We start from the raw sequence: 26,732 nt of genomic DNA on the forward strand, positions 1-26,732 counted from the left end.
CAAAGAAATATAGTGGTGGGACGTCATCTGTAAATTGCTTTCTGACTCAGCATGTCCTGGTAAAATGAATTCACACTACAGCAGGTAGTGGGCCCGCGGTGGGAAACAGCTGGCTGCGTTATTTGCTTCTCTCACTCTGGTTGTCGCTGGTAAATAGAGACAGCCTGCATGCATCGCTGTCCTTGGATGTGCTCAAACCAACTCAGTAGGTGAGCAGGCACCAACAAATGAGGTTACCACGGGAACAAGACAGGGTGGCCTTAGCAGGTGTTTGTGAGAAATATAGCATCTGCTGTGAATCAGGTAAAAGCTTGTACTGCAAAGCATCTATCTATCTATCTATCTATCTATCTATCTATCTATCTATCTATCTATCTATCTATCTATCTATCGTTTTCAAATAATAAGTTTAAGTGAGTGTTAGATGATGGCAAAGTAAATCTAACTGTAAAAATAGGGGAAATGAGCAAGCTTAATTAAACAATAAATAAATAAATAAACCTACGTTACAGGTATATCATTCAGAAATATGTATATAATATTATAATATCATAATATATGGACATGCAATATGTAAATAAATATATGATAGCATTATATATATTTATAATTTTTGTTTTGTAATGCTAATATATCTTTGAATAACACAAAACATTATGATATCACATGGTTTGTAAACAAACTGTCAAAATTCATGCTTCAGTTTATTATTAGTCTGAACTGAAGACATACCTTGCATGGGAAATACAAAAAATAATTCCAGCTGTCATATCTACAGTAGAAGCATGTGAGGGAGTGTGTATTATATCAGGATGGAGTGACAGAACTAATGGAGCTCTATGATCACAATGTTCTTTGCTTTGGTCAAGGGCAGTTGGCTGCTATATTCCTGTGAGCTCTCTGTAGAGGCGGCAGAGGATGATGATGGCTTTCCAGTTTTCTAGGTCAGTCTGATGCATGATTTTGCTGTGTCTGTGAATAATATGCATTTTGTGTGTGTGTGTGCGCAAACAAAGCTGTTCCAATTCGGTCATTATTGTAAACGTGGCCGTTTGGTGAAGACAGATTTCCTGTACGTCCAAACAAACTAGGAAACTATATTATCAATAGCTGCACAAAGCTCATGTTAATCAAATGGTTTGCACTGGTTTCTACATCTAAACCAAAGCAAAGTCGCAATATACTGAAATACACATATGCAAACGCTTCTTACACATATGCAAGCTTGTTTCCACACTCATGCATTCTGAAATCTGCCAGAACGTAACTCATAACTCAAAGCAAATACACTACGCATTCTCAGCGTCACCTCAAGGGACGCTACAGCAGGCTTTATTGTGTAAACTGTCTTCTTCTACAGTCAGTTTTTCTTTGATTGATAAAACGATAGAGTGATAGAACGACAGATTGAATGATACATAGAATGTTGGATGGATTGATGATTCATGGATGGACTGATAGAACGATAGATAGAACAATAGAATGATGGAACGATAGATAGAATGATAAATAGAATGATGAATGAATTGATAGATAGATAGATAGATAGATAGATGGATGGATGGATGATACAATGATAGAATGATAGACAGAATGATAAATAGAAAGAGAATTATAGAACGATAAATAGATAGATAGATAGATTAGTTACTTAGTTGTTAGTAGTTAATGTGTTAACTAACATGAACAATCAATGAACAACACATTTATTACAGAATTTATTTATATTTGTTAATGTTAGTTAAAGAAAATACAGTCATTCATTGTAAGTTCACGTTAATTCACAGAGCATTAAGTAATGTTAACAAGCACAACTTGATTTTAATAATGCATTGGTAAATGTTGAAATTAACATTAACTAAGATTAATAAATGCTGTAGAAGTATTGTTCATTCTTAGTTCATGTTAACTAAAGTAGTTAACTAATGTTAACTAATAAACCTTACTATGAAGTGTTACCCACTGATCTTATATATATTATAGATCAGTGGGTTTACCCAAATTTTGTAAAAAAAAATAAAGGAAGAGCAGCTTCGGGTTGAAGAGGTTTCTGATGTGAAGGTAAAGATGGAGCTGTTGAGAGCGGCTCTCAAAGACAAACCAATGCCAAATGAGAGCAGACTAGAACATCTGCACCTCAGACAGCAACTAATGAAAGCACCGTTTCTTCTCCCTACTTTGCTTTGCACTATCACCAACATGGAGAGCGAGACAGAGAGAAAGTGCTCGACCTTTACTGTAGACAGCCAGAATAAGTGCAAATTACAGCGGAATGATTTATGTTAGCTCCTCTCCCAAATCCCACAACATCAGCAAGTGTTCAACGTCCAGATGCAACCGTACCTCTCGCTCGCTTCCTTCCACCGTTCCACAAGATGTCACATCGGCAGAGACATCTTCATTTCGTTCTGCTGGAGAATTGTGTCTCCTGTGTAGCTATTTAATTACTTTGTGCTGTTTGATGACAAGAAACACGCACACACACCCACTACCTGATTGCAAGGTGATGACCTCTGTAAATGTTGAAGGTAATGGCAGAGACGGAGGGGAAACAGATAAAAAAAAAAATGATGCTCATGTAATTTATCCATCCTCAACCCCTTATTAATTAATTATTATAAGGCTAGACACAACTATTTTTTCTATTTTTGTGGGCGTTGTGCTTGGGGACACACTATGAGGTGTTCAGTGTACTTTCACAAAGGCTACTCCTTCTCAGTGTTATTTATTTATTTATTTATTATTTTTACATTTTATGTTTTTAATCTTCGTTTTAATTTAAATTGAAGTTTTAGAAATTATATTTTGTACGTTTGTCATTTTTATTATTCTTTAACGATTTTATTATTTATTTTAATGTTTTTGTATAACTAGATTTTTTATTTATTTTAGTTTTAGTCATTTTAGTATTTGAATTTAAACTTATTTCAATTAGTAGCTTAGTCATTTCTAATCTTTGTTTTTAAGTTTTCTAAGTTTTTAAGTTAAGGTTTGTTAAAATTTTATTTCAGCTTTATGATTTTAGTTAACAATAACATTGCAAATTCTGTATTTGTAAATATACTCAATAACCAAATTGTTGCTAATATTTTTAATATTTACTACAATGTGCAGTTTATAACATGCAGACGTGAAATAATGTATCCCTTCATACAATGTGCTCGACGTGACCTGTGACCAATAATATCTACAATTTTAAAAATCTCATCCTAGTCTAATTACTTGAAGTCTTTTACACAAGATCAGACCAAAAATTAAAAATAACTATTTTAAATACCATTTGCTGGATTATAATGCATGTAATGATGAGGTCATGTGACAGCAATGTACTATGCTAATATTAATACGTTGTATAATGCATTCTGTTTTACATACCATTTTTGAAAATGATTAAGAAGTATTTCATTTATGTTATGCAATATTTTGTAAGCAATAGGCAATTTAATTTTGAACATATTATTACTCCGTTATAGTATATGCTATTCTGAATTCATGAAAGCACTGAAATTCAATACATTTCTTTTGGTATTTTCTTGGGTCCAACTTCTTGGGTTAAAAGTCTTGAATCTAAATTTGCATATCCAAAGTTCAAAAGCAACATGAGATTAAAGTTTTTTTTTTAACCTGGTTTCACAAATGTGTTATCCACAGGAAGTGAGTAGCTGCTGCTGTCCTGCGGCGCAGTGGATCTCAGCTAGTGGTGCACTGATTGCACATGTAAACACACACAGGTGGTCTGAGCCTATTTTGGAGCAACTCACATCAGAACTTGACTGAAAAGACTGATTTTGTTGTCCATTATGGCAGAACACTTCTGAACATTTCTGCACAGATCCACTCATATTACTACTGCATTCCCAAAAATGAAACCTCAACCTTATGTCGTTCTAAACCTATATGACTTTGTTTTTTGTGTAGATGCAATGTCTTGTTTTTGTCCATCCATACAGTGAAAGTCAATGGGGTTCAGTGTTGTTTGCATCGTCTGGCTTTACAATCAGCTAATATAGCAGCTGAATTAAATCCAATACTTGTTTCTTATTGATTTAGGGGAGCTGATTGCTAAAATAGTGCTTGTTTTGCTCAAGCATGTCACCTTTTCTCACAAAATATGATGCATTCATAGCATTTTTGCTTTTGACAATCATTTGTAAGGTGACAAAGTCTTGTATTATCCCTTAATCACCAGAAAAACTGACAAAAAGACAGGATTCCTGGCTATTTGTTCAATTCTCAGCCCATTTTTACATGGATAAATGATTCTGAATCCTGATTTCAAGGTTAGAGTTATTATTATTATTACTACAGATTTTGGGAAAAACTTATTTATTTATAAACTTGTGTTAAAGGGGTCATATGATGCGATTTAAATTTTTCCTTTCTCTTTGGACTGTTACAAGCTCTTGGTGCATAAAGAAGAGCTATAAAGTTGCAAAGACTAAAGTCTCAAATCCAAAGAGATATTCTTTATAAAAGTTCAGAGTCAGACACGCCTACCTATAATCAGTAATTACGTCCCCACTGGACGCAACAAATGCCTCGTTTGTAATGGGTTTTCATGTTTTTGTCTCGTCGCTCCGGCCGGGACATGGCATCAACAGTATGTAAGGGGTGTAACATTTCCATCTCTCGCTTGAGGTATTCGGCCAATCACAACACATTGGATAGCTGGCCAATCACAGCACACCTCGCTTTTTCAGACTGATGAGCACCAACAGGAACGAACGCACTTGACGATGAATGAAATTAAATACGCTGTGTTTTCTGCTAACTGGCAACCTGGGGTCCCGAAATACAATTGGGTAAACTGGCAGTGGGCGGGTTTCACAAACCAAAACAGTGACCGACATTCCGGCCCGGAACTCACATTTTCAAAAGAGAATAACTGACTGTAGCATTGTTTTTCAGATAAACAAGTATGTTAACTTAGCATGTTTCTTAAATAGGTCTATCTGCAAACATATTATGGTATTTTTATGCTTTAGTAGAGTCAAAAACTTACATACAGCACCTTTAAAGTTCTTTGACATTAAATGCAGTATTTGAAAAAAAAAAAAAGTTCACCCCATTGCAGATTTTTAAGTTAAATAATACATTTTGAAATCTTTGACATTTGATAGCTTTGGTTATTTTGATAAGTGCATTAAAGCTCTTGCATACTGAATATATAATTTGATGTTATTGTTATTATTTTGTTAAAAAAACAAAACTTTAAGAGATAGAAAGTTTTTTATTGATATATTTGAACTCATCAAAGGCAACATTAGGCCCTTTTTGCGAATCAGCATAATTTGTTTTCAAGATGCGTGGCTGAGCAGTTATCAGTTTTGTTACAAATATAACACACTCTCTGTCTAACTTCCAGATGTGTTCTGTAACCCAGTCTTGAGTTCAGTGTAAGACGTGTTTAAATAGGCCGACTCGAAGGGGACTCTCTTGTGTGTCTCTCATGTGCCAACCAAAGCTAGTGTCCTAAAAGTGGGACCGTTTTTAGAGCAGGAGCTGCTAACAAATCTACATCGACTAGATCAGTGTGCGGCTGTGCAATGCTTTTTATGAGACGCCCAGCATTCAGACCATCAGTACGCTTGGAAACAACACAATAGCAGACAGCAGAAGTAAACAGGTGAGATTACATCTGTGCATGGTGCTCAACTCACACAGCCATCAGCATAACAAGATTCGAGAATAGGGGTTATGCGCAACAGACTTCCGTATTCTGTTAACCGGGTCTCGTCGCTTCCGGTTCAAGCGTTTTGCATATGCTTAGTTAAATATGAAGCAGTTTTACTCAAGATGCCTTCAAAGTAGATACCAATGATGATCATAACCAATGTCCATCACATATGCGGACTGATATCTAAAAGTTGTTTTTATTTTTATTCTTTTCACATTTAGATATAAAAATGGAATAAAACGTCAACAATAAAAACAGCTAGCTAGTTTAACTGATCATCTTAAAAGTCCATAGATATGGCTATTATTTAATACGGTTGTTAACACGTTCTCCGAAAAGCGGAAGCAATGAGACCTGTTTTCCGGGTTTGGTCAGGTGATGTTCGACATATACCCTATTACCGTAAAAAATCAGGGTGAAGCCAACTGGATTGAGGATTAAGCAGTGTTTCAATAACTGAAATGATGCGGGTCTAAACAAAAAGCTGTTACGTAACAAGCATTTGGAAAATATCAGGAAGAAAAGCAAAGGATTTGATGGAATAACTAAAAAGAACTATAAAGAACAATCTGTTTTTTATTTAAACAAATTTCAACTTGGTTACATTTAACACTTTTTTAACAAGCACTCATTATTTATATTAGCTAATTTTTTAAATATATTTACTCTTGACCCAGACCCTTTCAATCTTAAACTTAAAATCCATAATAAAAATATCAATGCATGTTTAAAAATATGATGATCTAAACCAAGAATGAAATCAACATTTACAATTTGACCATTTATTTGCATTATTTGTAATTAGTCATACAATATTTTCCTAAAATTAAAACTGTCCCCAGTCCTCCCTTTTATATATATATATATAGATCTAGAACTTTGAAATGGATTTCAACTATATATATATATATATATATATATATATATATATATATATATATATATATATATATATATATATATATATATATATATATATATATATATATATATATATATATATATATATATATATATATATATATATATATATATATATATATTAATGTATTTTCATTTTATTTTTATTTTACTTAGTATTTTACTTTAACTTAAGTTTCAACATTTTTGATTTATGTTTAAAGTTTTTCATCTAATATTTGTATTTATATTTATGTTTTCTCAGCTTTATTTTAAGTAACAAAATGTTTTTAATAGTTTAAGTTATCAATAACAACACCAGTGGTTTCCAGCACAACAAAAAAAAATTGTCCACAATAAAGGTTAAAAACATTACCTTGCTTATTTACCAAAAAGTCAGCATATATCAACAATTTCAGTAAATACCTTGAGATGAAACATACAAAAAGAAAAGATCCTGAACTGACAGCTTAAGAGGATTGTATCTGTTGAGACATTGGGACGCTGACAGCACAAAGAGGATTTTTATTTTAATGCCAGTCCATTTACAAAAGAGTAGGTAATTTAAATGGAAGCTTTCTAAATGTATCAGATTTGGTTTGATTTGGATCTTAGGGTAATCAGAAAAACATCTTGACATTTGGAAACGTTTGTATTAAAAAAAAACAAGACCTGGAGCTGCCATATGTTCAGTAGGCAGACTGGCTAAGAATAGCTGGACATTTGGAAAATTTAGAAACCACAAACAGAGAGTTAATTCAGTTTAGCATCTTGAATGAGAAGATCTGTGACATTACATCTCCTGTCGAGTGCATATACATTAAACACCTGAAATTACCTGTGACTCATTGAACTAAGCTCTAAATGCCACACAGCCTGAGGCGGTCTATCGAGGTTAGCCTCTTGCATCCACTTCCTGTGAAGAGCGCCCGTCTGTTTCATGTTTACGGGCATCAGTCAACCATGGTCGTAATGATGGGTTTATGTCAAATCAACAGTTTCAGTTCATCGAAGTCTTTTTTTAGATAGACATGACTAATGCAAGTTTGGCTCACAAATATTTGGATAAAATCAATATTATGTTTTGGCAGTTATGATTTAGATAATAAAGTGATTCTATGTTATATGGGACATGAATAAATGACAACAAAAATGTCATTTTTGGCGAACTATCCCTTTAAGATGCCAAAAGCAGGCTCGCCATGCAGGGAATAACATAAATCTGTGGAATTAATCCCAGATCTTTCCTCGGTAGGTGCATTTGTAAATCCGAAATTTTATGGCGACCCACATGACATTACAACAAACATGCTCCAATTGAAGTTAAACACCAAAACGAAGGGCTTAAGTAAGGGGAAGTTAGCATATATTAGGAAAACAAGAGAGAGAGACAGAGAAAGAGAGATAAACGTGTAGCACTATGTTGATATTAAAAGCTGTTAGAAGGACTGGCCTGTGGACACGGTGCTTTGTAAATCCGGTAAGTGGATTTTGCAATTCTGTGATAGACTGAGCACTTTTGCTTGGTTGGTAAAATGATGTGATCAAGCAAAGCTTCAATACAACACGCCCCGAAAAAGAACCAGACAATCACTTGGGTTTGTTTATGTGGCACTTTTAACAGTGAGGGCCTCTTTTTTTAATCAAATAACCATATATTTACTGTAATTACCTTTATTGAAGCACTATTAAGTAATTAAAGTATGAAAAGCTTTGGCAAACCGTGGGCCGCCGCTCTGAACAGAGATGCTGGTGGCTGAAATGAGTCTGCAAAATTTAAAAGTGTTTCCTGGCCCTCATCAGCTCGACCTGGATGTCAGTTGAGCTCCACTTTTACAAGTTGCTTTCAGAATAAGACAGTATGTTAATGAAAAATGCAGACAATTGGACCAGAAAATATAGGCCATCCACACTGCGCTGCTCCACAGAGAAGAAATATCACAAATGAGATCTCTTTCATATCTCAGTTGTGTCTCCTAGGCAGCAATGATGGAGGTCAAAGTTTCTGTATATGGCCTGATTTTCAGACTTTTTACCTGAGAGAAAAAACAAACACTCTACTAATCTAAAACATGTCTCTCTCAACAATAGACACCTCAACAACTCAACAATGTGCTTAAGTTTACCAAGATAATAAAGTCTGCAATTAAAAGCTTATGGAAATGTATTTCCGCCACGGAATAAAAATATAAAAAGTGAATTGCAACTCACAATTCTGAATTTATATCTCGCAATTTCAACTTATGTATTGCAATTCTGCGTTTATATCTCATAATTCTCTATTTATATTTCATAATTCTGAGTTTATATCTTGCAATTCTGACTTTAATGCTCGCAAATCAGACTTTTGTCTTGCAATTCTAAGTTTACATATCATATTCTGAGTTTCATATCTCACAATTCAGACGTTTTTAGCTCAGAATTGTAAGAAAAAAGTCAGAATTCTGAGATATAAACAAAATTGTGAAAAATGTCTGAATTGTGAGATAAAAATACATATTACCATTTTTCCCCCTTATTTTTGGCTTAAAGCTTCCATAAAAGTCAGATCTCAATAAGAACTCAAATATTTCTCATTAAATTCTTCCAAGACCAAATGATCTGAGATGCTATCTACAGGTGCATCTCAATAAATTAGAATGTCGTGGAAAAGTTCATTTATTTCAGTAATTCAACTCAAATTGTGAAACTCGTGTATTAAATAAATTCAATGCACACAGACTGAAGTAGTTTAAGTCTTTGGTTCTTTTAATTGTGATGATATTGAGATGCACCTGTATGTTCATATATTGCAAAGAGATGCCTGAAGCTTCTCCTTTCTGTTCCACAGAAAAATAAGAGAATACAGGTTTGGAAAGACATGAGGGTGAGTACATATTTTTGGGGGGTTAACTATTGCTTTAATGGCATCAAACAATGCTTTCTAAGCCTTCACAAATGGACACTAAAACCTAAAAGTGTTGCCCTCTCATCCTTCCATCATGTAACCCAGAATTTCAATGCAGCTCATGAACGCGGAGCAACACATCCGTGTTCAAACATCTCCCTGATGCAATGCAGTCACCTAAAATGATCCGTTCTGCAGCCTGACATCAAAGTTACTGCTGCTATAAATCCAAGGGCTTGCAAATGTAAGATTATTTTGATTGTGCGTGTCATTTCCTTCTAGATTATATACATCATTCACTAATTTGCTTTGATTCACCTATTATTTATTACTTTTGAGATAAAAAATGTAAAAGTTCTGTTTCAGATATACATTTCTATTTTTACAGACAGGATAATAGTGGAGGGTGTGCTTGTACAGGAAGCCACCGAACTGAAAAAAATAAACCTGCTGTTGTCACCTGCTGTTATGTCTCTAATCCCATAGTATGCCCAGCTTCCACTTGGATTGTGCAGGCAGGCATCAGCTGAAAGAAATAAAGACAGCAAAATATAATATATTATGATCATTGCATCAAACATCATTCATTTGTTCTTAAACAATATTACTGACCAGAACAAAACATGTTTCTGAATGAAACATAGCAAAAATCACCTAGCCTACAGAGGCACCCTTACAAAAATTAGCCATGGTTTTACTACAAATAAAACCAAAAAACCATGGTTAATATAGTTAAACCATGGTAACTACAAATTAACCATGGTTTTGCCACACTAACCATAGTTTAACCATGGTATTTGTAGTAAAACTGTAATTATACAAATGGTAATCAATGCGCCAAAAAACCATGGTTACTACACTTTTACTATAATAAAACCATGGTTAATATGCAGCTATGAAGTCACATGAAAATCAAATCAAATACGAAATCAAAATGGGCACAATTGTTTTATGTTCTGTACTTTATAATCAACATTCCAAAAATCTACCTATATAAGTTATTAAGTTTTTTTTTAAGTCTATTATTTGGAACAGCCTAATTTAATTAAATTATATAGTCTAAATTTAAATGAAATGAGGAAAAGGCCACATTTGAAGGCTTTGATGAACTACTGATCTTAAACAATGTCTATCATGTAATAGTGTAAGTGGGCTTCTGGGCATCACAGAAAAAACATTACAATGGTCTTAACCTCTTTTGGAATATTTACAGCATGATCATGGGTTTCTGCCATGGGCTTCGAACAGAAGGGGTGTCAACTGTTGCAAGTACATGTTGTTTCTGGAAGGGAGAGAAAAATCCTGCCCTAATTTGACCGTCTTTCTTCCTCCTGTATGTTCTCTGTTTTACACACACACAAAAACTTGTGTTCACTTTTACTCTCTGCATCTGTCAGGTTTCATTGGTGTCTTGCACTTAAGATGTCATCACCGTGAGACGGCCCCTTCCCCAGGGTCCCACTGGTAGATGGACCAACATGGTAAAAGGTCAGTGAAGCAATGAACAAGAACCAGCACGACTGCCATTGGCTACAATACAACGAACAAGCCGACTCTAATAAACACACACACTATTTAAAGACACTTTGATTGTTTTACTGTTACAAATACTAAAACCTAATCATAATCCACATCCTAATAGAAAACTTGAATTTTTACATAACATTTTTTATTTCAGTGTTAGTAATTTTTGTACTTTTTTTGTACTTGCATTTATTTTATTTCAGTTAGATGCCAATACAACATATACAATTTTTCATTTAATATTTATAATTGATTTTATTTGAACTGTATTTCAATGAATGAAAACAATTCTTATTGTTAATTTACAATAAGCTAAAAATAAAAACAATGCTCCAAGGTACGTCCAAGAAAACCGTGTTACATGATCAAAGCTAATGGCAATATCATGTTACTTTTTGATACTTTTTTTTGAAGTGACTGAATGATGGTACAGTGATGGTATCAGATAATGCTGTGAAATACTTACTGAAATGAACAGATTTTATTACAGTAATTTGTGGTATTTAGATGGCACTTATCACATAGCAACTTGGCAACAGCCACTCAGAACACCTTAGCAACCACATTGCAATGTGCACTACTTCCTTCTGAAAATTTAAAAATATCCTTCAAAAGCTTGCATACAGCCAAAGTGAGGGTTAGCATACAATCAGTTGAACTTTGCTAAACCTGCTGAGGTTAAGCCATATAAAGACTAAATCTATACAAAAACTGACAGGATGCACTTTGAAAGAGACCGAGATCGTCAGCATCGGTTATGACGGCGTTCATAACTATGAGTGAAGTTTGTTATTTGCAGTAGAGTTGTGATTGTTCATTGAGGTGGCACAGGTGACATTTTCAGCCCTCTCAGACAGACAGACACACACACACACACACACACACACACACACACACACACGCACACACTTTCTCCTGCCAGACACACAGAAGACAAAATGCATCTTTAACAGAAGATGACTGTTCTCAGCAGGCAGTGTCATTCTTTTATTCCACTTCTTAAAGAAATATTGTGGGTTAAATACAGCTGAAACCCACAGGTGCTGTCAAATGTGGTCGTTTTAGTGTCATTTTGTTGCTATTTACTTGTACTTTAATTCACAACATACTATGTTCAAGTAAAATGCAATAGGCCTGTTTGTTGATGCTGTTTCTATCATTTCACAGTTTGAAAAAGACATATAAATGTACATATAAAATAGGTAAATCTGGTAACATCCAGATGGTATTCATATATCAACGATACTAAGGATGTGACATTAATATCTATAAGTTCATCCATTTTTATATTTTCAGTTTTCATTTTAATTTTATTTTCCAATTAAATTTTTTATGCTTTTTTATTATATTTATTTATTTTAAAATATTTTTATTTGGCTTTAATTTATTTTTATTTCAGTTTTAGTAATGTTTGTACTTCAACTTATTTTATTTCAGTTCATTGTCAACTGTCAAGACAGCATTTTAAAAAATTTGATCAAATATTTTTTTTTTTACTTTGTTTTAGCTTTATTTCAGCTAACGAAAACAATTTTGAATAGTTTTAGTTAACAATAACAACACTACAAATAACCTTTTTTGCATAAAAGAATTAAACACAAAAAAAAATATATATATATAAAATCAAGTCAAGTCAAGCTTTATTATGGTAATATATGTATTAGTTTTACAAACTAATGTGAGATTACTTTTCTTCATGGTTGATTTGATTAAACTTATTTGATATTAATATTCACAACACTATTGATTTGATAGGTCTTAATATATAGCCAACTGTTGCAGTTTCTGGTGAATGTGTTTGATTTACTCTTAAAACAATCAGGTTTGATTGGAAAGAGAGAGGCAAAAACATACTGCAATCAAACCATGTCTGAAATCTATCAGCTTTCCAATGTTTCAAGATTTCCACTTCACCGTGTCAGCGGAGAGAGAGCGAGACGGTCGATGTCTGTGAAGGATGAAAGATATTCACAGCTATTGTGTCTGCAACGCCCACATCCTGTGATTGGCCAGTATCCTGAATCCCAGCAACAGCTCTCGGGTGTCTCCTCCCACTTTTTGTCTCCACAAAGAGCTCAGCGCTGAATGAAGTGAATCAGCCTCAGACTGTTAGAACAGTGAGAACATTTTCTCCCCGTCTCTCTCTCTCTCCGTCTGTCTCTTCAATCCCATCTCTCCTTCTCTCTCTCCATTTCTCCTCTTCTCTCTCTCACACACACAGAGACAAACGGCATTATATACTATCCTTCCATCCATCCATCCATCCATCCATCCATTCATCCACTGCACAGCCCAGTGAGGGATCAGCTAGACAGGGAAAAGCAACAGATCATGTTCCCTGAAGAAGATCCAGCACAGCTCTGAGACATCAGCCTCTGAGATGAGACTCCATCCATCCTAATTCTCTGTCCTGAAGACCTGGACAAAAACAAAACAAAACAAGGACATTGCAGACACCAAAAACTCTGGACATCACATCTGGACAGGATTCTTGAACCCGAACCAGGTCCACAGGGACTTAAGAGGGTGCTTTGGTGTTTGTTTTTCTGTCTTGTACGGGGCTGGCGAAGGGGCCGGTGAAAGTTAGCCAAGACGCCGCGTGCTGTGCTCCGCGTGAAGAATGCCCAGGCGCGCCTGCCCAAGCCGGCGGACACGGCGCCGGCACCTACGCCGGGCCTTTACATGGAGCGCTCGCAGAGTCGCATCAGCTTGTCTGCGTCCTTTGAGGCCCTGGCCATCTACTTCCCCTGCATGAACTCCTTTGATGAGGACGATGGCGGTGAGTGAACTTATATGTGTGTCTAAGGGAGGTTTGGATTGCTTTTGACAAACTGTGACACCTGGAAGTTAGAGCAGAAGTAAGGCTTAGGGTTGAGATTTTGAGGTTATCGGTACTGCTTACAAAAATGTGGCGATCTGGGCTGGAAGCCAAAAGGTTAGGGGTTCGAATCCCACAAGACGTATATGAGTGTTCACCAATGTGTCCTTAAATGGATAGTTCCAAAACATAACAATGGAAATTTCGGATGAATTTGTACAATGTGATTTGTATAAAAACATATAAGCTGTCTCATTTCATAGGCTGCACCCCCCAGAGGTTGCATGTCAGTCACAAACAAAGATCAAGGATGTGCCATTTGAGAAACCATTATAAAATGTACTTATTTCTTGTGAGGTGTAAATTATTGTAATTTCTTTCTTTTTTTAATTTAATGGTTACTTTTCTGAAATGAGGCAGTTTTAATGACACACATGGTCGATAAGTGTGACCTGCAGAGGGCGCAGCCTTTGAAAATAGATACAGCAACAGTTTTTAGCAAAAAAGTAAGCATGAAGGTCCATCCCTAAACAAAACCGTCAGTGGGATGTAAGCAGATCGTATGAAAACATATTAATTCGCAAAAATGTATAATAGTTACGAATTGCCATGAGATTCGATAGTTGACCAAAAATGCTAATTCTGTCATCATGTCCTCACCCTTGTGTCATTTCTAACCTGTATGACTTAAAATAAGCTATTTTTTAAAGAATGCTGCAACTGTCTTTCTCCATACAATCAAAGTCAATGGGGTCCAAAGCAACGTTGGATTCATTTGAATTTGCAATTTTAAGTGAACTATCTCTTTAACCAAGACACCCCAGGTTAATCCAGGGAATATACATTGAATAAAAGTGTCTTCTAAATGACAAGTTTGCTTTTACTCAGCTATCATAGATAATAATGGTTATCCTGTGGTTTTGAGACTCATTTGGGTCAGCAGCATTTAATTGGTACAAAATGATGCTCAGTTTCTTTCCCAGTTTTGGGTTTTTTGCAAGCCCCCAACTCTTAAAAATGGTACCACGTGCATGGTTTGGAAGGAAAGGCCATGTCATACTGTTCATTTTGATATGCAATAAAGAAAATGGGATGGTTGCTCACTTAAGTGGCGTTTGAAATCCATATCTGCAATCTGAAATGGTAAAACAATTGATCTTTATGATGAATACGTGTATATGCACACACAAAACGCTTCCTTCAGCCGGCATTCTAATCAGACGGACGTTTTTATTAATGAAGGCATTTAATCACAGTGCTGACACTCAAATGCTAATATAGATGTGATTTTCTCCAGGTACGGCTGTGGCTCATTTCAAACGTCTGATTGCAGGTTAATGTCTGTCTCAAATCCATCAGCAGACATCATGGCGTTAATTTAGTGCTCATTAGTAATATTCCAACTGCTCGGTGCGCTACTTGCTGAGTGTTTTGAGTTGCAATTTTGCATAATTTCCCAAGTGCTTTTAGTCTAGGCATGCTATAAATCTCTCTCTCTGTCCCTGTGTACTCTCTTCCTTTCTTGATCGCCCTCGTTTCCTTTTTTTCCTGTCCACTCACCCAAAAAAACGTTTACACAGCCACGTCTATCCGAAACATCCACACCCACCCACGTTCACACACATACACACACACACACACACACACACACACACACACTCTCTACCCTTGGCCTGATTACAGACTTCTCTGCAGGAGAGAGACTATATCGAGAGGAAAGATTGTGCCTAGCTGGTGATCATCTTCTTTCAACATGTGTGCATCACACACAAACACACACTCATAACAAAAACGATGTACACTTAATTGCACTTTCTGGTTTAGCTCAAAGTAACATGCATGCACAACTCCTCATATGCATCTTCAATTTTCGCTTTATGCTTTAGTCTATAAAATTTTGCATACATTTGCATGATCATGTAATATTGCGTGACAATTAAGAATATGGCCGTGTTCATTCGTGTGCTATGTTGTGCTTCAATTTATAGCGTATTGGTTATAGGCCTGTCATTTAACTAATCAGCTCACCGCATCTTCTTTTTTTGCTGATACATACTTGCATAATTCAACTTAATCAATGCAAATCGCACTAATGAATATTCTAATTACTGGAACACAAACGAACACATTGCAAGTGCTTTATAACACCTATTGCTGACTGACAGATGACTGCAAATGCATTGGTGATTTAATAGCAAATAAGACTCAAAACAATGATATATTGTGCAAATTACAATTTGCTTTCTGGTTTTTGATATTTGACATACTATTTGGGATGGTTTGCAGCCATTTAAACCCGTCGTTTATGAACATGAAAACATTCTCTAGAAGGTGAAAATGCTGAACAAATGCAGTAATAAATGAACTTGCCAGTGATTCCGTAATAACACCCATTACTCACCGCTCAAACCCCGAGACATTTCTGACCACAAATACAGAAGCAAAATTATCTCCTGAAAAAACAAGACTCCCGCATGATATTAATGCTTTTCGGATGGATCCATTAATCAGAAGAACGAGTGGAGTTAATGATGTCTTTGTCAGTTCATTTCTGACAAAGAAACTGCTGAATGTGAAGGTCCTTTGGTTGTGTTATATGCACATCTCAAGACACCTGCAACTGATGTAATATTTTATTAGAAATGCATAGGTGATATTGCAATACATAAACCTTATGTTATCAACAGGTTCATACTGAAACAGATTCTGCAGGCTAATAGATATTTCAAATAATGAGCCATTAATTACTACAATTCACTTTTTAACAAGACAGCTGTGTTCTCAACTTTGTTCAAACATTATCTACCCAGATAACAATGGCAATTTCGGATGAATTTATACATTGTGATTTGTACAGAAACATACAAGCTATGGCCACATACAAAGATCAAGGATGTGTCATTTGAGAAAAGTAACCATTATAAAATTGACTGTTATTTCTTGTACGGCGTAAGTTATTGTCATTTCTTTCTTACTTTGGAATTTAATGGTTACTTTTTTAAATGAGGCCGTTTCAATGACATATGCGGTCGGTAAGTGCAACCTGCAGAGGATGCACCCTTTGAAAAGAGATACAGCGACAGTTTTTAGGAAAAATGTAAGCATGAAGGTCCATCCCTAAACATAGCCATCAGTAGGGTGTAAGCAGATGGATAATAGTTACGAATTGCCATGAGATTCGATAGTTGACCCAAAAATGAAAATTCTGTCCCTCGTGTCTTTCGTGTAACCAGGCGCAACACAACACAAATAATTTTTGCAATGTAGTAATTTTCTAATCTTAATGAAAGCGAAAATGTGATTATGAAATTTATTATTTATGTTTATTTTATTCTGTTTTATTATTTTTTTCTTAATTTTTATTTATATATTTATTTTATTTTATTTTTATTGTTTTTTATTAAAAACCCTTTCTGGTATTTGCATAGTTGAATTTTGTGGTATTCTATTTTATTGTAATTCACTTCAATGCCAATAAAATAATAGACCACTATTAAATGCAGTTCAATACGTGGCACATAGGTGGCGCTTTTGAGTTATAAAGTTTCTGGACTTCATGTTGTCATTTTGCAGCATTTCCGTTTTCATTCAGGGCAGAAAAACTGGCTGGAAACTTGCTGCATCACATCTGGTTTGGAAATGGCGTCAAACTGCATTCATCTTGAAGAAATGATGCCGAAAAACCAGCATAAGCGAAAAAAAGTTTTATTTTTTAGCTATATTCTTAATGCACTAGAAAATACGATAACATCTAAGTTAACTGGTTTTATTCAAGTCAAAATGATTATTTAATATCACTGAATAAACCTAAATACATTAATTTATACCAACAAATCTAACTCTTAAATGTAACAATTGCAGGTTCGTTTGGAAAATACAAAATGAAGGCTAGAAAGACACATTTTCAGGGCTTTTTCAAGTACAAATATGAGTGCTGTGTGATCACAGAAATAATTGAGAAACGATTTATTCCGGTACGTTTATTTTGCATATAAACATTTGATTAGTGTCCTCTCAAGCTTTTAACAACTGAGTTAAAGTTTCTCTGTTCAGACTGCTTTCACCATTGCTTTTTTCTTCATTCTGTGTTAAGATTTAATCTAACAGCCCAACAAGGAGGTTCAACACCTATATAACACACTCGCTCCCCAGCCACGTTGACATGAAGGGCCCGAAGCCTTTGCGACGCGCATCAGATCCAACGTTGCCTCCCACCGCTTGTCTTGGCACATTCAGACTTCATCTTTCATATCCTGTTTGCTCTTAGCGCTGTTTGATGCAATGTGCACTAAGAATCCCAAAGCACAACATGTCTCGGCTCCCCCCTCCACCGGCACAGGAACGAATCTCTGCCGAAGAAAAGCGAATGCTCTGAAGTCTCGAGGCTTATTAACCCTCCTACACTGACAGGCCCTGCATTGATGCTGCTGCTCAAAATAACCTGCAAACAAACACACGCACGGCATCAGTGAGATGTCATATGGCGGTAGGCGCACATTCTGTGTTGCATAAGAGCGTAGTGAATCAAGGACAGAGGAAAAGATAGAAGGATGTCAGGATGATTGATACTTGTAGCATCCGTACAGTGCATTTGTGCGAGTGTATGTGTGTCTGTGTGCATGAGATTTAATGCTGACACTGATTATCAGCATGTGTTTATGGCTCGGGTTTTAAAAAGCTGGTGAAGGATGATAGGTGATGATATTTATATTTTAAAATCAGGGTTAGGTTGGGAAAAAAAAACCTGTTTTGAAGAATCTTTGTGTTGGCGTTCACACGTTCAAAAATTACATTTGATTCAGATCTTTGTTATGAAACAAAATTAAAAATAGCTTAAAATTATTTCAAAGGAAAGTGTTGCCAAATACTATGCCTTACATTTTATATACTTCTTTTATTTCATATTAAATTAGCTTTTTAGTTTTAAATTAGAAAACAAAAACATGAACTACAATAATAATAAATGAATAATAATAAATGCATGCTTATTTCAAGAATGACTTGTTGACACAGTGTTGAAGTACTATACATTAAAACTGCTCCAAAACATTTAATACAAAGTTCTGTCGTGAAACTCTAGATGGTGTAGGCCAGTAAGTTGTAACTCAATTTGATATAAACATCATTACTCACATGGTGCAGCTGATTGGTTTCTTTTCATATCAGCAGCCAATGAGCTTGCTGCTCAACATTCTAAGGCCACGTCTAGTGTGTTTTAACAAGAATTGGAGTATGTCTAGGGTGACCATATGTGCCATTTTTCCCCAGACACATCCTGGCCAGGAATTCTATATTGCCTAAAATATCCAGGTTTTGACTTTGCTTTCCTGTTTTCATACTTGATGAAGGTAATGATTGAAAAAGTAGTTTGACCAACAACATGCAGGCATTGTACATAATCGACCAATCGTGGCATGTGAGAAGGTGGGATCTACAGAAAACGGTCAAAGCGATGTAAATACATGTACATAATAGGTGTGTTTGACTTGAAGCAGCGCTGCGCAGACTGATCGCCATATGACATCAAAGTACCGTGAGAGCAGTTGCAGCGTGCTTCAGAAACCCTCCACCTTCCCCAGCTCCACCTGTATGGATCTGCAACGGGGTGATTTCATGTATATTATAAATGGGGGTTATTTTATATATGTTACATGTGCAGCAGCAGTATTTCCTACATGCTCACAGCAGCATGTCTGTGGATGTATTGCCAGCAGCGTAGCAGATCTATTCCGCCAAGACCAAACACATTAATGTTGCCATGTATATTACCATGCTAAACTCTCTGAGAGTTGTCGTGACAGAACTACAAATTGCACAGCTTATTAAAAAGAGTTGTGCTGTTACTAGCATGGGCGTCGCTAGGCCATTTTTAGGGGGGCTAAAGCCAATAAAATGACTACTCAGCCCCCTTAAAATTTTGCGATTAGTTCCATAAACTGTACACGTATTCGTGATCGCCTCAGTCCCCTTTAAATTTCATATGAAAACGGTTGGTAGACTTCGACTCCTCCCGTCTTTCAGCGCGTTCTTTTTCAATTAGCAGACCGGCGGCGCATAGTGAGAAACAGAGGACAATGTGTGTGTACAGTGTGTTTAACGATAGATTGTTATAATATTTGCATCTATGCAGTTCTTTGTCATAAATACAGTTTACAAAATATCATGGGGGAGCAATCGGTTCCCCATCTAGGCCTATTGTAGCCTAAGTTTTTGCTGCGTTCACCCCTCATCACACCACAGCTGTTTCCTCCAGCGAAAATGAAGCACATATGAACGCATATACTTTATAAAACGATGTTGCCATTTTCATTTGAATATATATATATATATATATATATACACTGTATATTATACCCTCATTGGGGGCTGAGCCCCCCTAAAATGAAAATCCTGGAATCGCCCCTGATTATAGTATTCCAACATATTTTCTGACAATTTAAGAATTTAAGGAAACTTATTGCTGCATCCAGAAACCATAAAATCACAGAGACTTGCGTTAGAGCAGTTTTTTTTTCTTTTCTAACTCGGTCAAGTAAGCAACATCCTAGCTAAGCATTACAAACAACCCTAAATGTCTTAGCATCACGATCAGGCAAAATGTAAAAATCTAGTTTTATTTCTTATTTTTGAATAGCCGTTTTTGGCAAACATATCATCAGACTCAGTCGGGACTCATTCAAGTAGGTCTGGTTGTGAAGTCATATCAAAAGACAATCTGAAGTGGCATCACTTTATCAAATGTTACACTCTTTTGAAATGTCATGAAACCATTTTTTTTTATCATAGAGATTGCATGTCTGTTTCCATTGCACAAGTTCAATTATTTAGAAAATGTCAGTGTGATAAGTGTACAGTGGTCGATTCTCATCGGCCCATAAGAGTTTGTACTGATCCTGAATCGATGGCCGCTGAAATGCTGTTTGTGCCCAGCCATCAGGCACAGGTGAGAAAGTCGTTTTTTTCCCCAAGTGGAAAAGAGAAAAAGTCGGCCAGGGTGAGAAATCTATCACATGATGCCAGTGTGAAGACAACAGTCTGTCCGATCAGATAATGAAATTTCCTGTTTTCACACCGATGCATAGTCTGACTCATAATATCATTCATTGTTCCTGTTAAAAGCATCTCTAAAATACAAAATTCTTTGTTCTAATACTACACCTACATGTTGAAATGCTCAATAACACTTAATATATAATGCTATATAAAATACATGAATTATGTATTGTAGTGAACATTATAATGCACTGTATGATCTCATGAATATTTGTAACCAGTTATTATACATAACAATACTTAACTATTTATTTTTACAACTTTTTAAAGTATACTGCATTAAATCACACTACAAACAACCAATTTCAGATGTAACACGGAATCTTCAAATATTATGCATTTTAACTTTGGCTACAATTATTTATGAAAAGATATATATATATATATATTTATAATGCATTATATTGTGCATTAAAAATACCTTTATGCATCAGGCATTAAAGTTTTCAAGTAAAGTGTAACCAAATGTTTTTTTATATATAAAATATAAATATTATAAACTGAAATAATTTCAGCATAGAATCAGATGTCTCTTATATTTTTCTTATATTTTTCTAAAGAAAATATTGTAGCATATTATATATATATATATATATATATATAAAATAGCATCTTTAGTTAAATTAATAGTTTGACATTACAAACATCTGAAACAAGGTGATACATACTCTGTAAAAAATATTCTTCATAGTTCTTTTATTTAAACAAAGTTTTACAAGAAAATCCTATTTCATACTTCAAAATTTTATGTTTAATTACTTTAATTTAATTGTTACTTGCCATTCCTCTGTAATTGTTTGTAAAATTTACTAGCAATTTCTGCATCACCACCACACACTTCAGCTTTAAATCGAGCAAATAAATCTGCAAATGGAACAAGACCAAATACACATACTCTTCATTCTCTGAAAACATAATAAATGATGCAGTTTCAGGTAAATTTATTTGATTTTAAGGACGTAAAGAGGACAGACAAAATGATACTGACAAAGAATAGTGATTTTATCGCAATGTAAAAGTATTTTGTAAAAATGTGTCTTGTGCCTCAGATTTATGCACACACAAGCCTGGCAAATGCAGCACTGATTGATCTCTCTTTTCTGTCCCAGCATGACCTCTGGTAGTGTAGCGTGCAGGTGCATTTGGTCTGCACCCTTTGTGTTGGCATATGCAGTCGGATACAGTGACGCTCGGGAGCAAGAACAGATGGTTGTGCACAAATGCTCAGATTTACCTGCTGTCATGTCCTTTACTACAGTCTAGAAGTGAAATTAATGTTCTGAACTTTTATGTTCTCATTACTGTAATACAGTATTTTTAGGCTTAATTTTCTTCATGCAAAACATAAACAAATATTTTAAATATAATGTTTCATATTATATAGTGCAATACAAATATAAAACATAACTTATATATTTTATTTCTTTCAAGTTTGACATTAAGTTTTCAATTTTGAAGTAGAAAGACTGAAATATTATTTTCTTGTAAAACATACTCCAAAAACGGTGGAGTGCATTAAGATTTTCTTTTTGCATTGTGACATTATTTTCTTGACATTTTAACTATTCTGAATAATAAATATAATTAAAATCTGCAATACTGTATTTTTAGGCTTAATTTACTTTATGCAAAATATAACTAAACATAATTTTTAAATACAATATAATGTAATACAAATATAATATAAAACATAACTTAATTTGTTTCTTTTAAGTTTGAAATAAAATGTTCAGTTTTGAAGTAGAAAGAGGGAAATAGTATTTCTTGTAAAACATACTCCAATAATCTTTTTTATTTACAACATTGAAAAATTATTTTATTACAGTGCATTGTTTTTGCTCTGTAACATTATTTTCTTGACATTTGAACTATTCTGAATTCTAAATATAATTAAAATCTTATTACTGTGTACAGTATTTTGACGCTTAATTTCCTTTGACGCAAAATATAACTAACATTTTTAAAAATGATTTTAAACATAAATAATTTAATATATAAATACAATATAAAACATAACATATATACTTTTTTATTAAAGTTAGGGGTGAAATATGATCCAGTTCTTGGCAGGCTTCGATCACTGGAAATACACAAAATGATCACATTTCGTACTAGCAGGGAGTACATCCAATAACTTTAAGCTTTCATAATTAATTCATTCATTTAGAAGTGTAGCTAAATCGAAGAGTCAATATAATATTACAATGACAATTATATCTGTATAATGATGGAATAATGAAATAACAGGTGTGTACTAATGCTAATCACCCATTGTAACAAATAAAGATCATAACTGAAAATCCTAACCAAACATGAATTTGTTTTTAATATGCCGCTTGGCAGAAGCGTTGAGCGAGCACATCAGTTTAAGTAGCAGTTGACTTGTGGAGTAAATCACAGCGCGGTTCGTCTGTTTTATATAAGCCACTCTGAGCAGATCTGCAGAACGAGACTGTTGAAGCTTCACACAATGTCGACACTCACGCGCTCAATTATTGCCGCCTACACGTTATGACTGAAGTATCTCAAACAGCATCCAGTGGCCCACATTTTGAATGGACACATTGGTCTGAAAGGAATTTTATTCAAAGCTGTGACTTAGTGGTATAGTGGTGATCATGCAGGAAATATGAGTTTGAGTATGGCTTGTGTGTTGCTTTCTGATCTCGTTTACTTCTCGGCTACGCTCATATTTTCAATGTACTTTATTGTCATGATATATACTTCTGCCAAATAATCAAAACTAAAGCAGTACAACAACAAAACATGCCAGAAAAAACTGCAAACAGATGCAACAGGTACTAATAAAGGGTAATTAAAATGTTATATTCTACACAAACGTTTTTTTAAAGAAATTAATTACTTTTATTTAGCAAGGACACATTAGGTTGATCAAAAGTGTTTCGAGAGATTTCTATTTCAAATAAATGTTGTTGTTTTGAACTTTTTTATTCATCAAAGAATACTGAAAAATAGTATCACTGTTTCCACAAAAATATTAAGCAGCATATCAGAATGATTTCTGAAGGATCATATGACACTGAAGACTGGAGTAATGATGCTAAAAATACAGCTTTACATCACAGGAAATTTATTCCAAATGAAAACGGTTCATTTAAATCGTAATAATATTTCACAATATTACTGTTTTACTGTATTTTTGATTTAAAAAAACAGCCTTGGTGAGCATAAGAGACGTCTTTCATAGACATTACAAAACCTTTGAGTGAACATGAAATCAAAATGTACCTCGTTTACCAAGTTAATACACATTTCTGATCTCGTAAATGATTTTTAGTGAACATTATTACAAAAAAAATGGTTAATGGAAATGGATATGTCTGATTTAAGGTGGTTGCATAGTACTAGTTTAATACTAATATTACTCTGAGGGAAAGATGATAACTGATGGACTGGAGTGGCGTGGATTACATGTGGATTATTGTGATGTATTTATCAGCTGTTTGGACTCTCATTCTGACGGCACCCATTCACTGCAGAGGATTCAATTTGAATTTAAAATTGTCAGTTGACTGCTAATCAAATAAGGAAAATATATAAATGATATTAATACAGATCTATTTAAATGACCAACAATGATAAAATACTCAAATTATAAGACACAAGACAAATGTTTTAATCTAAAGTCTGTTGTGAACAGACTCTTGTCTCTGGTCTGCAGCTACTGAAGCTCCAGTATGAAAAATCAAACTCATAAAATCCCAGAAATATCTCAGGTATATTAATATATCTCTCATATATTAGCTTCTGATAAATGACCTTCTGAGGTCATTTTCCCCCTTGCATCCACTTATAGCTCAGATCAAAGCTCTTACGTTCACCGTCTCCTGATTCCTGAACTCACTCATTTAGCCTGTAGGCAAAACATGGAAGCTGAATTAGGGCAGTATATGAATAAATATTTGGCATGACTTTTGGCTGAGAAGGACGCATCTGTGTATGATCAGATCCTTCACTGTGATTAAACAGATGGGCTCACATCTAACAACCAGCACATGCTAAATACTTCTGTATTTGGGGCTTTTAAAAGGATTTTAACACATTCATATGTGAGCCTATTTATTAATTTTAGTTTGATTATGATTTTTGTGATTAAATTCATTCGAATTTGAATTCAATTGAGCATCAAACCTCAAAATGTGGACTAAAAAAACAACAAAAGTTATATATTTATCCATTTTAATTTTACTTTTTGCATTGTGATTGCAAAATAATGCTCCATTTTCCATAATATTTAAAAAAAAAAAATGCATCTGTAAGTTCTAGTTTTAAAGGTTTTTAAATATTTTTTTTAAATAAAATTTTTAATTTTTAAATAATTTTTTAAATTCCCATTATTTTCAGTGATGGTTCTCATTACTGAGAAAATATTATAAAGGAGCTGACAGAGAATTGAGAATCAAACCAAAAAACCTTACAGGACAAAAATAGGTTATAAAACTAAAATAAAATACAATAACTTACAAAAAGTATTGTTATACAATGAAGGAAATATTATAATGATGTACAAATTCAAAAAAATATTTCATGTTTTGCATTATAGTAATGAGAATGAAATACAGTAAGACATTTACATGTTTTTATGAGAATCAACCACTTCCATTAATAAGTAGTTATAGTAAAAATAGTTATAAGAACAGTGCATTGGTTGGAAATTTGGCAAGAAAGAAAGGTCCGGATTTCCCTCTTTGCTTCAAAAACAGTATTGGTGTTGGGTTTCGCATCTGATTAGGGAGCGCAGAGGTTATAGCCTCCAACCAGGCATCTATCAACATTACTGTAGATCAATAGGCCTCTAGTGCTACTGATTTATCAAAGAGTTAATAGATAATTAAGGCAGGCTGGGGTAATGAGAGGTAATGGCATGATCGATAGCATGAACTAACCAGAAAACTGACATGCTCATTTAGATGACAATCAATGTGTGGCCTAATGATCTTCGGCAAGCTACGTTTCAATCAGACCCAAGTTAAGAGCATCCTATTCCTGTTAACCTGCGCATGCACAGTCCATTAGAGACACATCAAAACATTGGGCTTTTAAAGAGACAGTTCAAACAAAAATTGTAATTATGTTGTTCATTTCTGCTGTGCAACACAAAAGATAATGTTCTCTGTGTTCTTTTACAACTCTAAGCTCCAAAAAGGACAAAAAAAAAAAAGAAAAAAAAAAAGTTACCCATAAATAGCACATATTTGCCCTTTTTGGAACTAGAAAGCTCTTGTTGGAAAATAATTTCAAATGAAATGATATAGGTTTAGAACAACATGATGGATAGTAAATGACAAAAAAAAATTATTTATGGATGAACCATTTAATTAAGTGAATGACGCACCTATATCAATCTTTAACAATACGTCTTTACTGACGATGTAGTCTTAAGTATTATAATAGGTTTTCCTGTAAGCCTCTTTGTTCTTGTAATCAAATTTAAAGGAAATAAAACTGAACGCCCTGACAAGTGACAAGCGTGGGGCATAAACCACAAGCAAGATGAGATAACAACTAAAAGTTTTTTTAGAAAAGCCTCTTATTTCTTTCTTGTTCGTGGTAAATTCATGAATGTCACTTTGATTAATGAGTGTTGGCCATTCTGACAAAATGAGATACTTTATCTGTTGTCAAGGGATCTGGTCGGTGAGACCTACTTGTGGGTGCACAATATTTTACAGCACAGAAAACGCTGGTGAGACGTCTAGGGAACAAAAATATCACACTTACACAAAATACAGAGTTCTGGCATGAAACTCTAGATGGCGCAGTCCGATAGGTCTAACTCAATCTGACCTAATGACATCATTATTACATGGCACAGCTGATTGGTTCTCTCCTGTATCGGTAGCCAATGAGCT

At 34.5% G+C, this 26,732-nt stretch overlaps 1 protein-coding gene across 1 annotated transcript in view; it reads left to right on the forward strand.

Moving 5' to 3' along the window:
- The first annotated feature begins 13,214 nt into the window (after positions 1-13,214).
- Positions 13,215-26,732, forward strand: part of LOC107696477 (regulating synaptic membrane exocytosis protein 4-like) — a 30,257-nt gene continuing 16,739 nt past the window's right edge. Inside the window, exon 1 of the mRNA XM_016496825.1 lies at positions 13,215-13,767. Within this exon, the coding sequence (XP_016352311.1) occupies positions 13,671-13,767 (97 nt within the window). The 5' untranslated portion in view covers positions 13,215-13,670. The remainder of the gene's footprint in view (positions 13,768-26,732) is intronic.

The sequence above is a fragment of the Sinocyclocheilus anshuiensis genome, unplaced genomic scaffold, assembly GCF_001515605.1.
Source record: "Sinocyclocheilus anshuiensis isolate Anshui unplaced genomic scaffold, SAMN03320099.WGS_v1.1 scaffold522, whole genome shotgun sequence".
Classification (NCBI taxonomy): domain Eukaryota; kingdom Metazoa; phylum Chordata; class Actinopteri; order Cypriniformes; family Cyprinidae; genus Sinocyclocheilus; species Sinocyclocheilus anshuiensis.